At 43.0% G+C, this 15,496-nt stretch overlaps 1 protein-coding gene across 1 annotated transcript in view; it reads left to right on the forward strand.

The window, feature by feature from the left end:
• The window catches only part of CUBN (cubilin), a 271,996-nt gene that overhangs the window by 95,112 nt on the left and 161,388 nt on the right, over window positions 1-15,496 (forward strand). The window contains exon 28 of the mRNA XM_055429374.2: window positions 117-267. Within this exon, the coding sequence (XP_055285349.2) occupies window positions 117-267 (151 nt within the window). The remainder of the gene's footprint in view (window positions 1-116; window positions 268-15,496) is intronic.

Here is a 15,496-nt window from a genome sequence, read left to right on the forward strand (position 1 = left end):
AATTCCTGGACTCAGCCCGCCTCAGTAGATTTACCCTTAACTTCTGAACCAAGAAACAGCCTTAGCTGCACGCGTGGGCTTTGCTCTTCACGCTTGTGTTCTCTCTCTGATTTCAGCTCTATGATGGCCCGCAACGGATGGGGCGCTTCTGTGGAACAGACATTCCACCTTCAGGGAGCACCACAGGCTCCAAGTTTCATGTGCTGTTTTATACGGATGGAGTCGGTCACCACGAGAAAGGATTTCAGATGCAGTGGTTCATCCAAGGTAAGCTGCCCCCCAGCCCCCTGCTGATCTCAGTCGTATTTGGTAGTTGCTCTTTGACCAAGAATCATTCCCTTTTCAATTCCACGTTTGAAAACAATTCCATCCACCGAAAGAGGAACGCTAATGGTGCCAGACTTTAGAAAGTTTACTCAGACATGATGGCTCTTGGAGAATGGAATCCTCTTGGGATTAAGACGGGAAGTGAAGTCCAAGTGGACAGGATTTGGGTATCCGCTTTAGGAGGTGCAGCAGTAAGTTGCTTACGAGAAGGAGGGAGCATCAGGAAGTTTCAAGGAGTGAAGAACTGAACCTGGTTGTGGCAAGCAAACCACAAGGTGCGATGGAGTCTCTCAGGAGAGTGCAACAGAATGAGATTTAAGACTCACCTTGACACTGATCAGAGAAGGAGTGACAGGGAAAGAAAGGAAGGAGTGAGTCAGAGAGAGTAGGTGGGTGAGGGGGAGGATTGGGCTGTGAGGGGACTGAGCAGAAAGCCTGAGCCACTGATGCACCAAGCCAAGGACAGGCCATGCACTCGAGGGGGGCACCTGAGAGCCTCCTGCAAGCTGGTGGTTCTGAAAGCTGGCAGGCATCATCACTCCTGTGAAGATGCAAATTTGTTTTAAACACAAGTTCTGAAACTTCTAGACTAACCTCATGTGACCCAGTGAAGAGGGAGAGGGCCCCGGGGCAGTGCTTCTCAGAACATGGTCCCCCAAGGCAGTGTCTCATAGGATCTGTGAGAAATGCAGACACTTGGGCCCCATCCCGGAGATGCCAAATAATAGACTATGAGGGAAACCCAATAGTCTGTGTCTTAACTAGTGTCCCTGGTGAGTACATTGGAGGATTACTGTCCTCGAGTGACCCAGACCTGAAAATGTAGTCCTTGTGAATATTTCATGAGCAGTTCTTAGACAAGGGCATAGGGCTCCCTCATATGATTCAATCAATCTGAGAGAGAAGTGGAGTGGCCATGTTACACCGGGGATCACACACAGACATCCCAAGCTGTGGTCCCAGTGTCACAAACAGGGCAAGCCCAGAGTGAGAGCACCCAAAGGTGTATTGAGGGTTTTAACATCATGGAGTATTAATTACATGCTCCACAACACTCAGTTCAGTTCAGTTCAGTCGCTCATTTGTGTCCGACTCTGCGACCCCGTGGACTGTAGCACGCCAAGCTTCCCTGTCCATCACCAACTCCCAGAGCTTGCTCAAACTCATGTCCATTAAGTCGGTGATACCACCCAACCATCTCATCCTCTGTTATCCCCTTCTCCTCCTGCCTTCAATCTTTCCAAGCAACAGGGTCTTTTATAGTGTGTCAGTTCCTAACATCATGTGGTCAAAGTATTGGAGTTTAAGTTTCAGCATCAGTCCTTCCAGTGAATATTCAGGGCTCATTGCCTTTAGGATTGACTTGTTGGATCTCCTTGCAGTCCAAGGGACTCTCGAGTCTTCTCCAAAACCACAGTTCAAAAGCATCAATTCTTCGGTGCTCAGCTTTCTTTAGAGTGCAGCTCTCACATCCATATATGACCACTGGAAAAACCAGAGCTTTGACTAGATGAATCTTTGTTGGCAAACTAATGTCTCTTCTTTTTAATATGATGTCTAGGTTGGTAATAGCTTTTCTTCCAAGGAGCAAGAGTCTTTTAATTTCTGGCTGCAGTCACCATCTACAGTAATTTTGGAGCCTAAGAAAATAAAGTCTGTCACTGTTTCCACTGTTTCCCCATCTATTTCCCATGAAGTGATGGGACCAGATGCCATTATCTTAGTTTTTTGAATGTTGAGTTTTAAGCCAATATTTTCACTCTCCTCTTCACTTTCATCAAGAGGCTCTTTAGTTCTTCTCCTTCTACCATAAGGATGGTGTCATCTACGTGTTTGAGGTTACTGACATTTCTGCTGGCAATCTTGATTCCAGCTTGTGCTTCATCCAGCCCAGCATTTTGCGTAATGTACTCTGAATATAAGTTAAAGAAAGAAAGTGAAGTCACTCAGTCATGTCCAACTCTTTGAGACCCCATGGACTGTCGCCTACCAGGCTCCTCTGTCCACGGGATTTTCCAGGCAAGAGTACTGGAGTGGGTTGCCATTTCCTTCTCCAGCGGATCTTCCTGACCCAGGGATCAAACCCAGGTCTCCTGCATTGCAGGCAGACGCTTTATAGTCTGAGCCACCAGTGGGGAGTCAGTTAAATAAGCAAGGTGATGATATAAGCCTTGACATACTCCTTTCCCAATCTGGAACCAGTCCATTGTTCCATGTCTTCTTGACCTGCATGCAGATTTCTCAGGAGGCAGTTAGGGTGGTCTGGTATCCCATCTCTTTTAAGAATTTTCCACAGTTTGTGATTCACACAGGCAAAGGCTTTGGCGTAGTCCATAAAGCAGAAGTAAATGTTTTTCTGGAACTCCCGTGCTTTTTCGATTACCCAGCGGATGTTGGCAATTTGATCTCTGGTTCCTATGCCTTTTCTAAATGTGACTTGAGCATCTGGAAGTTCATGGTTCACGTACTGTTGAAGCCTTGCTTGGAGAATTTTGAGTATTAATTTGCTAGTGTGTGAGATAAGTGCAATTGTGCAGTACTTTGAACATTCTTTGGCATTGCCTTTCTTTGGGATTGGAATGAAAACTGACCTTTTCCAGTCCTGTGGCCACTGTGAGTTTTCCAAATTTGCTGGCATATTGAGTGCAGCACTTTCACAGTATCATCTTTCAAGACTTGAAATAGCTCAACTGGAATTCCATCACCTCCACTAGCTTTGTTCATAGTGATGCTTGCTAAGGCCCACTTGACTTTGCATTCCAGGATGTCTGACTCTAGGTAAGTGATCACACCATCGTGGTTATCTGGGTCATAAAGATCTTTTTTATATTGTTTTTATAGTTCTTCTGTGTATTCTGGCCACCTCTTCTTAATATGTTCTGCTTATATTAGGTCCATACCATTTCACACACAACTGAAGATCCCTATTATATACTCAAGAGTGTAAGGTATTCTGTTATTGTGAACTGGAGATTGAGACAAGTATGGGAGTGTGGGGGCTTCCCTAGTGGCTCAGGTGATAAAGAATTCACCTGCAATGCAGGAGTCCCAGGTTTGACCCCTGGGTCAGGAAGATCCCATGCAGAAGGGAATGCCAACCCACTCTACTATTCTTCCCTGGAGAATTCCATGGAGAGAGGAGCCTGATGGGTTACAGTCCATGGGATTGCAAACAGTCAGACATGATTGAGTGACTAACACACAAACACACACGGGTCAGTATTTAAAAATATTTGATGGTAAGCCACAGTATAATTGAAATATAGATTATGAATTCCCAAACATATGAACTGTGATAATTAAGCTTGTGAAAGTTCTGCATTGTCCTCTTCATCAAGATTTACCCTTGGAATGTCTATTTTTTTGATCTGTTAAATGAAGGGCCCGAATTGATTCATCTTTGTAATACAGCCCATCTCTAGTATTCTGTGATTCAGAAGTAGGGTGAATCAAATGCCTGACTAAAAGGGAGCTAGTGGCAGTGTGGAAAGACCTAGAAGAAATAGGAAAATCTTGGAACATGAACCAGATTTTCAAGGGCAAGGGATATTTTCCAGAACAATGTTTCTCAAACTTCCTTGTGGATATACGTCACTGGAGATCTTGCTAAGAAGCAGATTCTGATGTATGTGCTGAGGTAAGGCTGATGAATCTGCAGTTCTGAAAAGTTCCTAGGTGATGCTGATGGGATATCTCTGTAGACCACACTTGGAAAGTTTTCTCTTCTTTAATCTCTGAAGCAGTGAGGTTCTTCCTCACTGGGGCCCCAGCTCTTATCCTTCCAACATTGAGACAGAAAGTGGAAAGTAAGAAATGCCAATCACAAGGCTTAGGGACTAGGGACATGGTCCTCAGCTCGAGATACACGGCATTGGAATTACCTGGATGTCTTCCTGTGTAGCAGTGCATGGGTTCCAATATGCAGAGATGGGATCCCATTGATCTGCTGTGGGACCTTGACTACCCTTAATTATAAAAAGTTCCCTAAGGAATTCTGCCATGCAGCTAGGATGGACAACTTTAGGAGCAGTAATTAATTTTGCTGGCACTATCCTTCTCTTCAGTAGACTGCTTCCTCTCCCCTCCTGGCTATTATAGCCATACCAGCCCAGGGCCACACTAAGGAGTGTGACTTCATGGTCATTATTGGCTACACTGCATAACTACCTCACTAAGACCACACCAAGGAAGATGATTTAATGGATAACTTTGGGTACACTGAATGACTGTGTCATGGGTTCCTCCAGTCAATGTACTAGGCATGGCTGAATCCTCTCCTGAAAGCTTTGGGTTTTGGTTGGGAAAAGCTTTTTCTTCCAGGTCCATTTGGAACCTGTCTTCATTTGGGAGAGTCAAAGACACCCTCTGTCTGTTCTCTTTTCCTGTTTATTATTTCAAAACTTACTCCCAGTGGCTGAAAACTTGCTAGGCTTGGAACCAGGGTTCAGCAATATTTCGTAAAGCAATATTTTGCCAGATGGGACCAGAACTGAACAATTTTTTTTTTTTAAACTCTGTGTTGCCCACTAGATATAAATTATGCTTGGGAAGAACTTTCTAGAAGGGGAACTGTTAGTGATCTAGATCTGTGCAAAATTAACTGTCATATTCAGTAGCTACGCAGCCCTGAGTTTAAACTCTGCATCTGAACTAGGTCTTTAATTCAAGACAGCCCAAGAAGAGGGGACAACAGGAACCACAAGGGTCAGGAAGGAGGTCTCTGATGGAGGAGGTTCCCTCACTTCTTACCCAGTTGGTAAATTGAAAACAGATCTGATTTTTAGTCATCCATGCATTCCTTCCACAGATATTAAGGAACTGTTTGGGGCCAGGTGGTGTGCTAGGGCTGGGGCCCCTGTGTGACTCCTACCCGCAGGCCTGGGACCTACTCTCAGAAGTAGCCATCTAGCAAATAAATGCACAAATCTATATAATATCAGCTGTGTGATGATGCCCAGGAGCACACGAAAGGGGATTTGATGTGCACAGGAGGCTAGTGTGTGAGGGCGGGACGTTTGAACTGAAACCTAAGACTAAGCAGGAGTCAAGCAGGCAAAGAGGAGAAGGGGAGGGGTTCCTAGTAGAAGAAGGACCCTGAGGTGGGAGGGAGCAAGGGGGGCGGAGGGGCCCACAGGCCAGGGCAGCTGGAGTGCAGTTGGAGAGTGAAGCAGTTGCTTTGGGTCCCCCACTGTTAGGGGCTCGGGCCAGACAAGGGTCATACCCTCTCTTTCCTGCAAACCCTTCTGATGTCGCACAAATTTCTTTGTATGCATCTTTTGGGGGGAGATTATCTGGACATTGAAGCATTTATGACCTTGAAGTATCACATGTACATACAAAGAAAAAAAAATGAGTCACATCTAACCATGTTCTCTTGAAATAATATGTTAGTTTCCAGTTCTTTGTTTTTCTTGTAACTTAAAAAATTTTATACAGTTTTTGAAGGTTACTTTCCATTTACAGTTATTACAAAATAGTGGCTGTATTTCCCATGTTGTACAATATATCTTTGAGTCCATCTTACACCCAGTAGTTTGGTACCTTCCCCTCCCCTACTCCATATTGTCCTATTCCTTCCCTCCCTCCCCACCATTGACCACTAGAGTTTGGTTCCTAGTTCTAGTAACACTAGATAGAGTTTTGTTCCTCTAACTGTGAGTCTGCTTCTCTTTTGCTGTTGTTATATTCACTAGTGTGTTGTATTTTTTATATTTCGCATGTAAGCAGTATCACGCAGTATTTGTCTTTGACTTCAAAGAGATGAGTTTTGAGTAGGATCTGGAAGCACTGAAACAACGTGGCATGTTGTGGGATTTTAATACAAAATAAAATGCAAAATACAGAGAAATAAATATAAAACAAGTACAAGAGCCAAACAATACAATTAAAAGTGAGTCTCAATTTTTTAAAGTACAGTAGAAATATTCTTGAATGTGTATGTGTGTGCATGCACGTGTGTCCACATGTGTCATTGTCTGAGCACAGCCCCCTTGGATCTCCATCTCAGAATCAGGATGCAGTGGCCAGAGCTCAGGACACCCAGGCTGGCGCTGGCTGGGAAGCTGTTCTTGCTCACCTGATCAAAGCAACTGCCTCTTCCCACTAGAATCAAATCTCATTTCAGGCCTCTCTCCCCTCCCACTCTCTCCTAAATGATGCAGTGAGAACTCCAAAACCCTCTTTATCACGAGCTCAGAATTGGCAGTGGCATCATTTCCTGACCATGGCTGCTGGAGGAGAATCCCCATGCACGTCAATTATGTGGCCCACTAATCCATAAACCCGCTCTCAAAATGTGCCTCTTTGTGGGCCACACAAATCTTCTATTTGCTCTGAGAAAATGGGCCCACAATCTGGGCTTTCTCTGTGGGCGCATCTTTAAAGTGGCACTGTGGATGTGAGCCTTGCCTTTCTGTAAACCATCAAAGAGAATCCCACTCTGCAAAGAAAGAAATGGCCACAGTGCTGCCTGGCTAAACGGTCCACAGTATTCAGCGCTGACAGCATTGTCTGGGGGCTGCATTTGGCCCAGAGGCCTGCGGCTGGGTTGCTGAAGGAAATATAGAACTTTCTGAGCGCTGTGTGAATAGGGCCCCCCAGGCCAGCTGCGCACACCCCCTCGCCCACTCTGGTCACCCCTCCCAGGGGCCCTCTTTCACTTGGCAATGGAATCCAGCAAACAAACAAGGTCAAGGAGCTTTGTGAGTGAAAGAGTGACATTTGCCAAGGGAGAGCCGCCCCACCCCCTCAACTGGGAGCAGCAGAGGAAGGGAGAAGGGCACGGATGGGAGGTGATGTCACCCTGGACTCTCACAAAGGAGAGTTTGGCCTTTTCTTTGCGGAGACAGATGACATCAGCCTCTTGAATGGGGGCTGTTTCCATTTTATCATCTTTTTAGCTAGTAACGAGGTTTCTCGAGCCTTGAGGGTTTTTCAGAAATTGGCTGGGGGTTTATGAAAGCCGTATCCTGATTTTGCAAGACTGGCTTTATTTGAACGTGAGCCACCGCCTTCTTGACCACCTGTGGACATGCAGAACTGTGTCAAAGCGCTTCTAAAAAATGCATTTTGAGAGTCCTGGCCAAGAACCTCCTTGAGGTCAGCCATGTTTCTTGTAAACCTTCCCTCTGTTCTTTCCCTCAGGAGGTCGTTTCAATAGTCTTTGTTATTGTTGGTCTTTCAGGGGAATTCTTCTAATTTATCATTTTTATTCCTTTTGTGACTTAGGCTTTGTGGGCTGGAGTTTCTGGGAGGCTCACCCTTTGAAGACAAAGATTTTATCTTTTGTAATTCCATTAGCCACTGGCCTTACAGGCGAGTGCTGGGCAATTGGCCTGAGAGTGTGGGACCCAATAAACTGGGCTCTGTGAGCAGATCCGTGGGTCTCCCTCCAAAGACTAGGCAGTCTGTGGTTTTGCATCATGTGGTAGTGATTACTCCGGGTCTCTGAACAGGACATGTTTCGTTCAGTCATTCAATCATTCAACCAACTGGCGTATACTTATTCACGACCCGGATCTGGGCTTGGTGTTTGTAGAATGTGGAGAGTGCATTTGTTTGCTCAGGCCGCCATAATAGAATACCACACATCAGGTGGCTTAAACAACAGAAATTTATTGCTCACGGTTCTGGAGGCTGAAGTCCAAGATCCAGGTGCTGGCAGGTTTGGTTTCTTCTGAGGCTTCTATGTTTGGACTTGCAGATGGCAGCCTTCAGAGTGATTGGCCAGAGACAGCCTGGAAACTAACCCCATTACCATAAAACCCAAGACTATGAGCCACACGGCAGAGCAGTTCTAGTTTCCCTTACCCTCCTTTCTGCCCGGACACCCCACCAATAAAGTCTCCTGCTTCATCAGCACATGTGTCTCTTCGGACACTTCGTTTCCGGGTGTTAGACAAGAGCTCGCTATAAAGCCCTGGAAGGGGTCCTCCCTCCCTCCTACTACATGTCCTTGCACGGCCTTGTCTGCGTGAACCTACTGAGGTCTCTGTGTGTCCGAGTTCTCCATTTGTGTGAGGAGGCTGGTCAGGTTGGATTAGGGCCCCCTCTGGGAGCCTTACTCTGCCTTATCACCTCTTTAGTAGCCCTGTGTCCAAATGCAGTCACATTCTGAGGTGCTAGGGGTTAGTGCTTCAGTGTGTTGATTCTTGGGGGGCAGCGGGAGAGACACAGTTCAGCCCATAACAGAGAAGGAGGAGACAGCATCCTTGACCTCAGGGAGGTAGTCATGTGGTAGGGGAGACAGACAGACACAGGAGTACAGAATCCCTGACTGTGATGCCCTGGGGGCTGGGAGGAGACCTAGTCTGGCCTCAGGTCTCCTTTGAGAGGCCCTCTGGGCTGCTTTGATATGTGCACTGAGTTTCAAAGAAGAAACAAGAATCAGTCAAATATCTGGGAGAGAAAGACATTTCTAAGCAAAAGCAGGAAGTCGAGTTGATGGTGCCAACGGTTTTCAACAGGCAAATATTTCATGTAGAGCAGGAGTCTCCAACCTCTGGGATCCAATGCCTGATGATCAGAGGTGGAGCTAATGTAATAATAATAGAAATAAAGTGTACAATAAATGTAATGCACTTGAATCATTCCATGACCATCCTCTTCACCCTGGTCCGTGAAAAAATTGTCTTCCACAAAACTAGTCCCTGGTGCCAAAAAGCTTGGGGACTGCTGATCTAAAGCACAGGTTCCAAACACCAACCCCAAATAGCTTATTGGGATTCAAAATTGCTTCTTGAAAATATCTTATGCTTTATGTATAAAGCACAGATACACAGAGTACAGAGCAGATATATAGTATATCTGTGATATTAAATGTTTTGAGCAGTTGGGAAAAAATATCCAACAGCCTCTTTAGAAGGGCAATAATGAACAAATGATTGAGAAAATCCTGAGCTGAAGGGAGGGCAGAAGCTGAGGCAGAGTGGGTTGTCAGAACCTAGTGGATAAGGGCCATCGCAAGAGCTTAGATTTTATTTCGTGTGGTCTGTCCTGTCTCCTGCTTCTGTGAGATGCAGACATCCACAGCAATCTGGAGGTGCAGGGCTCACAGGGAAAGTGATTTTTAAATTGTGGTCAGCAGAGATTCCGGGGCAGGCTTGTAAGGCTGGGCTGTGAATCATACTGTCTGGTCCTCATCTCAGGCCGAGACCTTTCTCTCTGCTTCTGACGAATTGCTCTCCTGTGTCATTTCCTGCTGGGCGGTAATAGCATGTCCCAGAGAAAAGTGGTAAAACACTTCTCCCACTCTGCCTCGAAAGTAACTTCATCTGCACTCAAGAATGTGTCCTTTGTTCAGTAAATCTGTAAGCAAGCTCTTGATAAAGACAGATGGATAAAAGCATAGACTCCCGTGATTGATTACGTAGTGTGATGAGGAAATCTTGTTCAGTTTGGGTCGAAATTTAAGTAAAAGAGAAACCTTTTAAAAACATTTGTTCTGTTTAATTTAACAGTTATTTCCCCAACTGTTAACTAGACTTTCTTCTTAGCATTAGCATTTACACATGCTATATCCTCCTGTACTTATTCTGGCCCTTCAGCATATTTGATATTTTGGATTTTTGTCTTTGTTACACTTGGAAAACATTTAAGCCAGGAGACTGAAAGTTGTGTGCAGTCTTAGTGGAGAACCAAGGCACACATTGTTGTATTATGATACTGTGTCTGATTTTTATTTAGGGCAGATTCTCACTTAACATCTTTTTTGGAAAGAGGTTCTTAATGGATGATGCTCATGTTAAAGGAATCTGTTTGGAAGTTTGTAAAGTTGGGATGATAACATACGAAGAAAATCACCCAACTCTTCTTGCCTTGGTTTCACAATTTTTCCAGCAAGGTCCTAGTAATCAGAGGCTGCATTGAACCTATGTAGACATTTCACTGTGAGTGGAAAAGTTAAATCCTGACATTATTTGCTTCCCTGACGACCACAGAGAGCACACATACACACAGTTGACCTTCATGCAATGTTGGCTCTGTGTCTCGTAACCAATGGCAACCTTGTAGAAATCTGGCATCCCAGTTCCCACGTCGCTACTGTGTGAAGGGCTGAGCTCTATTTCCATCGCTACTTTTCCAAACAGTTAAAAAAAAAAAAAGTAAAAGTAACCCTCAACAACCATGACCTTCCCAAATCATACGTTGCACAACTTGTAATAATCCTTGAGACTTGGGCCAAAAAGCAGGGTTTCTCAAATCTTCTGTTTGTGTTCTGGTTCCTTGGCAACAACACCCCTGATGGACACTGCACACACTTTCCAGGGGATTCCACACTTTTCTGTACAACATGAAAAAAGAAACCACATATTTTTTTTATAGTTTCAAATTTTGTAGCAGCCCCAAATGACTAAATCAACACAAAATGAACATGATGTTCTGTATAGAACATACTTTTTGTCCCCAGGGATTTCTGTTTTTGAGCATTTACTTAAATATTGCCATACTTAGCTCTGACCTTGGGTATCCAAGGGCTTGTATTTTTGTATATGCCCCTGAACATTCAGAGAAACTAAAGCCAGCCTTCAGTGGACTTGACTCACAAAATCAAGAATGAATCTCCAGTGTGAGATAGTTACTACATTCTAGAAGGTTTAATCTAATTCTGAATTCTCTGTTTAAGTAATGAAATTTACATACCTTGTCTCTGACTTCTTTCTCCTTCCTGTTATACTTGCAGACTACTCACAGGCTAAATAATGTAGATTTTACTACTTACATGTAATTTAAATTTTTTTACATGTTTTTCTTTCTTTGGCCTTGCTGTGAGGTATATGGAATCTTAGTTACCTGAGCAGGGATTGAACCTGAGCCCCCTGCATTTGAAACACAGTCTTAACCACTGGATCACCAAGGAAGTCCCCCTAAATGTAATTTTAAATTTAAGACATTAATGATTATAAAAATAAAACCATGTTGCCTTATTAACAGCAAACGAAAATATGCTTTACATGGTTGGTGCACTGATTTCATTGACACCTCATTTATTATTACTAGACCAAGTAATTATCTAAAATTTTGATACTATAATTTTTGAAAAGTTGGTGCTATCATTTTACCATGTGCTGGATCTTTTGGCTAACACTTTAAAAATACAATCTCTTTTCTTCTCTCACTAATTCTCTGAAATCAGCATCTCATCCCCATATTATAGATATGAACTCAAGTAACTCCCCAAACTCACAGCGATGGAATGAGGACACAACTAAGTATGTGGTGTTGAACACCCAAGTCAGTGTTTTAAACAGCTGCACTTTGCCTACAGGAAAATAGTTTTCCCCACAGGCAAACAGTTTTCCCCCGGTTTTTCACTGCAAAAAAAGAGAGTAATATTGCAATGCAAAGAAGGTCAGAGCTTATAGTAGGTAATTTTGCAGCTAAGTTCCCACTGAGGATAATGGGTGTTTTCAAATGAATGTCTGCCATCTTTCCCAAGTAAATAATGTTCCAGTTCCAAGGTCTCCCCTCTAAATTGCACAGTTTCTTCTTTCTTCAAGGTCTCCATAGCAATGGGGGTGAAGCTCATTACTTAGTGAACAACTAGTTCAAAATAGCTGAGACTGCTTATCTGTCCTTCAACACAGTATCCACTTCTTTATAAAGTTTCTTTCTCTGGAGTGGCTGCATATGGTTGCAGTAATCATACAGTTTGAGCTGGGGTAGACCACAGAGATCATCTAATCTATTACCATGGTTTAGTTATGCAAACTAGTTTACAAGAGAAGTGATACAAAGTGACAGTTCAGTTCAGTTCATTAGCTCAGTCGTGTCCAACTCTTTGCGACCCCATGAATCACGGTAGCTACCCCATAATAGATTAGTTGGACCAAGTGAACGATGGGAATGGACTGGAGCTGATCTTCAATAATTTAAAAATGTCTAAGAAAGAATGATTGATTTCTTCTGAATTGTAAGAAGAGAATTTCTACTGGGAAACCATTTTTTATCTTGGTTGGAATGAGTACATGAGATGAAAGAGGATGTAGTTAATCAAAATGAAAAGATGACAAGATCGACTATACTTATTTGGGTCAAAAAGAAAGATTTTTATCCTTTCATATAAAGGAAATTAAAATTCACATTATGTGTTGCTGTTCAGCCTCTCAGTTGTGTCCAACTCTTTGCAACCTCACAGACTGCAGCATGCCAGGTTTCCCTGTCCTTCACTATCTCCTGGAGTTTGCTCAAACTTGTATGTCCATTGAGTTGATGATACCATCCAACCGTCTCATCCTCGTCATTCTCTTCTCCTGCTCTCAATCTTTTCCAGCATTGGTGTCTTTTCCAGAGTCGGCTCTTCAAATCAGGTAACCAAAGTATTGGAGCTTCAGCATCAGTCCTTCCAGTGAATATTCTGGGTTGATTTCCTTTAGGATTGACTGGTTTGATCTTCTTGATGTCCAAGGGACTCTCAAGAGTCTTCTCCAGCACCACAGTTTAAAGGCATCAATTATGTGAAAAGTCCTAAAATATGGGTACATTGAGTTCATGTTTCTTTATGGTATAGTAAGCTGAAACACTTCAGATTCAGGACATCTCAGAGAGTCCAATGGCTATGATGATTTTAATTTTGAATATTAATATGACATCTTATGTGGGAATTTAAAAGTCATTTAAAAACTATGGACAGCATTGATTTTTTAGTTTCTTGTATAATCCTTGTATCTATTTTCCAAGTCATTAACTTCATGTTATGACCATATTCTTTCACTCTTTTTTTTTTTCTGTCCCTACCATTGAAAACTGATTACTTCATATCCATTGCTGTATGGAACACATTTAGACAAAATGATTATCACAAAGTCTGGGGCAGTGATGAAATCACTGTGGAAGATGAAACTCTTAACAGTCACCCTAAAATCTAGAGTTGGCTTCTCCTAATGTGATACCTAGCCTAAGTTTGTCTCTAGTTTTCTCAACTCTGTGCTGAGTCTGAATGTTTCTGTCCCCTCAAAATTCACATGTTGAAACTTAACTCTTAAGGTGTTAGTATTAGGAGTGGGGCATTTGGGAGGTGATTAGGTCATGAGCATAAAGCCCTCGTAGCTGGGATTAGTAAATTTATAAGAGGCCCCAGAGAGGCTTCACTCTTTCTACCATGTTACGTGTACACCCAGAAGAAGGCCCTCAGCTCACTTCCTGGGGCGACTGTAACAAAATACCACAACTGGGTAGCTTAAAACAACAGAAATATATTCTTTCAAAGTTCTGGAGTCTTGAAGTCCAAAATCAAGGTCAGCCTGGCCATCCCTCTGAAGGCTCTAGAGAAGAATCCTTCCTTACCTCTTCGAGCTTCTGTTCATTGCTGGGAACCCTTGGCTTTCATTGACTTGATGACATGTAACTTGAGTCTCTGTTTCCATCTTCCCATGGTCCTTCTCCTTCTATGTCTCTGTGTCCAAATCTCTCACCTCTTAGAAGGGCACCAATTATACTGAATTTCAGCCCCTTCTAATCCAGCATGACCTCATCTTAACTTTATAACATCTGCAAAGACCCTTTTCCTAAATAAGATTAGATTCACAGGTTCCTGGAGGACACCATTCAACCCAACACAGGAGCTTCTGCAACTTTGACAACTCTCCCCTCTCTTGGAGTCTCCGGCTTTTGTCTTCCTTCTAACTTCTTTTTCCTCTGGAGTATTTCCCATTCCTTGGTCTTTACATTACCTGGTTTCCTTCTCTGATTTCATGTCATGATTGCTCCTCTCTGTCATCATAGAATCAGTGCTAACCCACAAAATCCCCCCTGCAAATTGTACTAACAAGTGAGTCAGATGCATTTGGGGGCCCCACTCATCGCTTTGTCTTCAAAGAGGGCTGTGACCTGATTTTAGGCTTCTCTTTTAGGATGAACACCTATCATTTGCCTTTCTCCTACATCCCGAGACTGTGGCATATACTTTTACACTACTAAGGGATTAACTGATAAAACCAGTCATCTCTCAGGGTTTGCAGCAGAGAAAGTTTTTATTTTTAAATTATAGAAAAACTATTAAAATAGAAATCATTCATCTTAATGAAGTATATGAACATCACCATTTGTTTAAAATTGATTTTTACTGTACTCTGGTTTTTCAGCTTCTTTTTAACACCGATCACTGATTTCTCAGACATTTCCCTCCAAGGTTAGAGGGTGAGGATGTGAAGATGTCCCATTTGGGTCCATTCTCTGTTGCTTTTCCTGCTACATCAGGGGACTTGTGCCATGCCATTCCCAAGCTGGCAGGTCTCCTGGTGCTCTTGGTTTACGGAACATAGTTTCAGGAAAATGCCAAGTTTAAAGAGGTTTGAGCAATTGTAATTGCAGGAAACACAGAACATGCTTTTAAAACTTTGCACCTCTAATTCCATGTAACCCTTTCTTTGCTGATTTGCTTTTACTAAAACTCTGTGTTAAAAGCAAAAAATAAAAAAAACAACCAAACCACCCCAAACCTTGAGGGTGGAACATACATAGACTATGCTTCTCATTGCATTGTTCTGGAATTTTATAACTCACTGCTTGTTTAAGATCAAACTTACAAACAAAGAAACCCTAAAACAGTGTAAGCAAAGTTCTTCTATGGAAAAGATTTAAGTTATCTTCACAAGTGAGCAGGTTTAACAGCAACTTTTAACTCTTTCTTGTTATGAGTTCCGTAGACCAGTATGCTTCCTGCTGATAAGGTAAGCACTTCCTTTCAGCTGATGACTGGGAGTTTGGAGGAAAACAGAATCAAACAGATGATCAGTCACCAGAACTAAAAGCTTTTAAAGATTAACTAATTATAACTGAAAAACATATGACTCTCTTCAGGGTGTTATCTTATTTCACTTCAGCTGATATTTATTGATATTAGTACATTGGATTTGTTAGATTGGCCTCAAATTAAATGAAAAAGATTCTTACTTTATTATTTTTTCTGGTTGCTATGATGATATTTTGCCTTAGTGATGAGGGTGGTGTTGAACACTGCCAATCCAGGGCCTTAGGGATGAAACGCCCAACTAGTCATAGTGGAGAGAAGGCAGAACCTGGGAGTAGGGGGTTGGGGACAGGTTGGGGGTGGCTGGGGAAGGTTGGCCCCAGAGATGCCATTACTGTGTGAGTTACAAGTTCAGCAGCTTTCTTGAGCCTCACTTGGGCGATATGATCATTCATGTTGACTTCGTAGAGTTGTTACGAA

The sequence above is a fragment of the Moschus berezovskii genome, chromosome 15 (genome assembly GCF_049115385.1).
Source record: "Moschus berezovskii isolate FMDL1 chromosome 15, NW_MosBer_1.0, whole genome shotgun sequence".
In the NCBI taxonomy this organism is placed as follows: Eukaryota; Metazoa; Chordata; class Mammalia; order Artiodactyla; family Moschidae; genus Moschus; species Moschus berezovskii.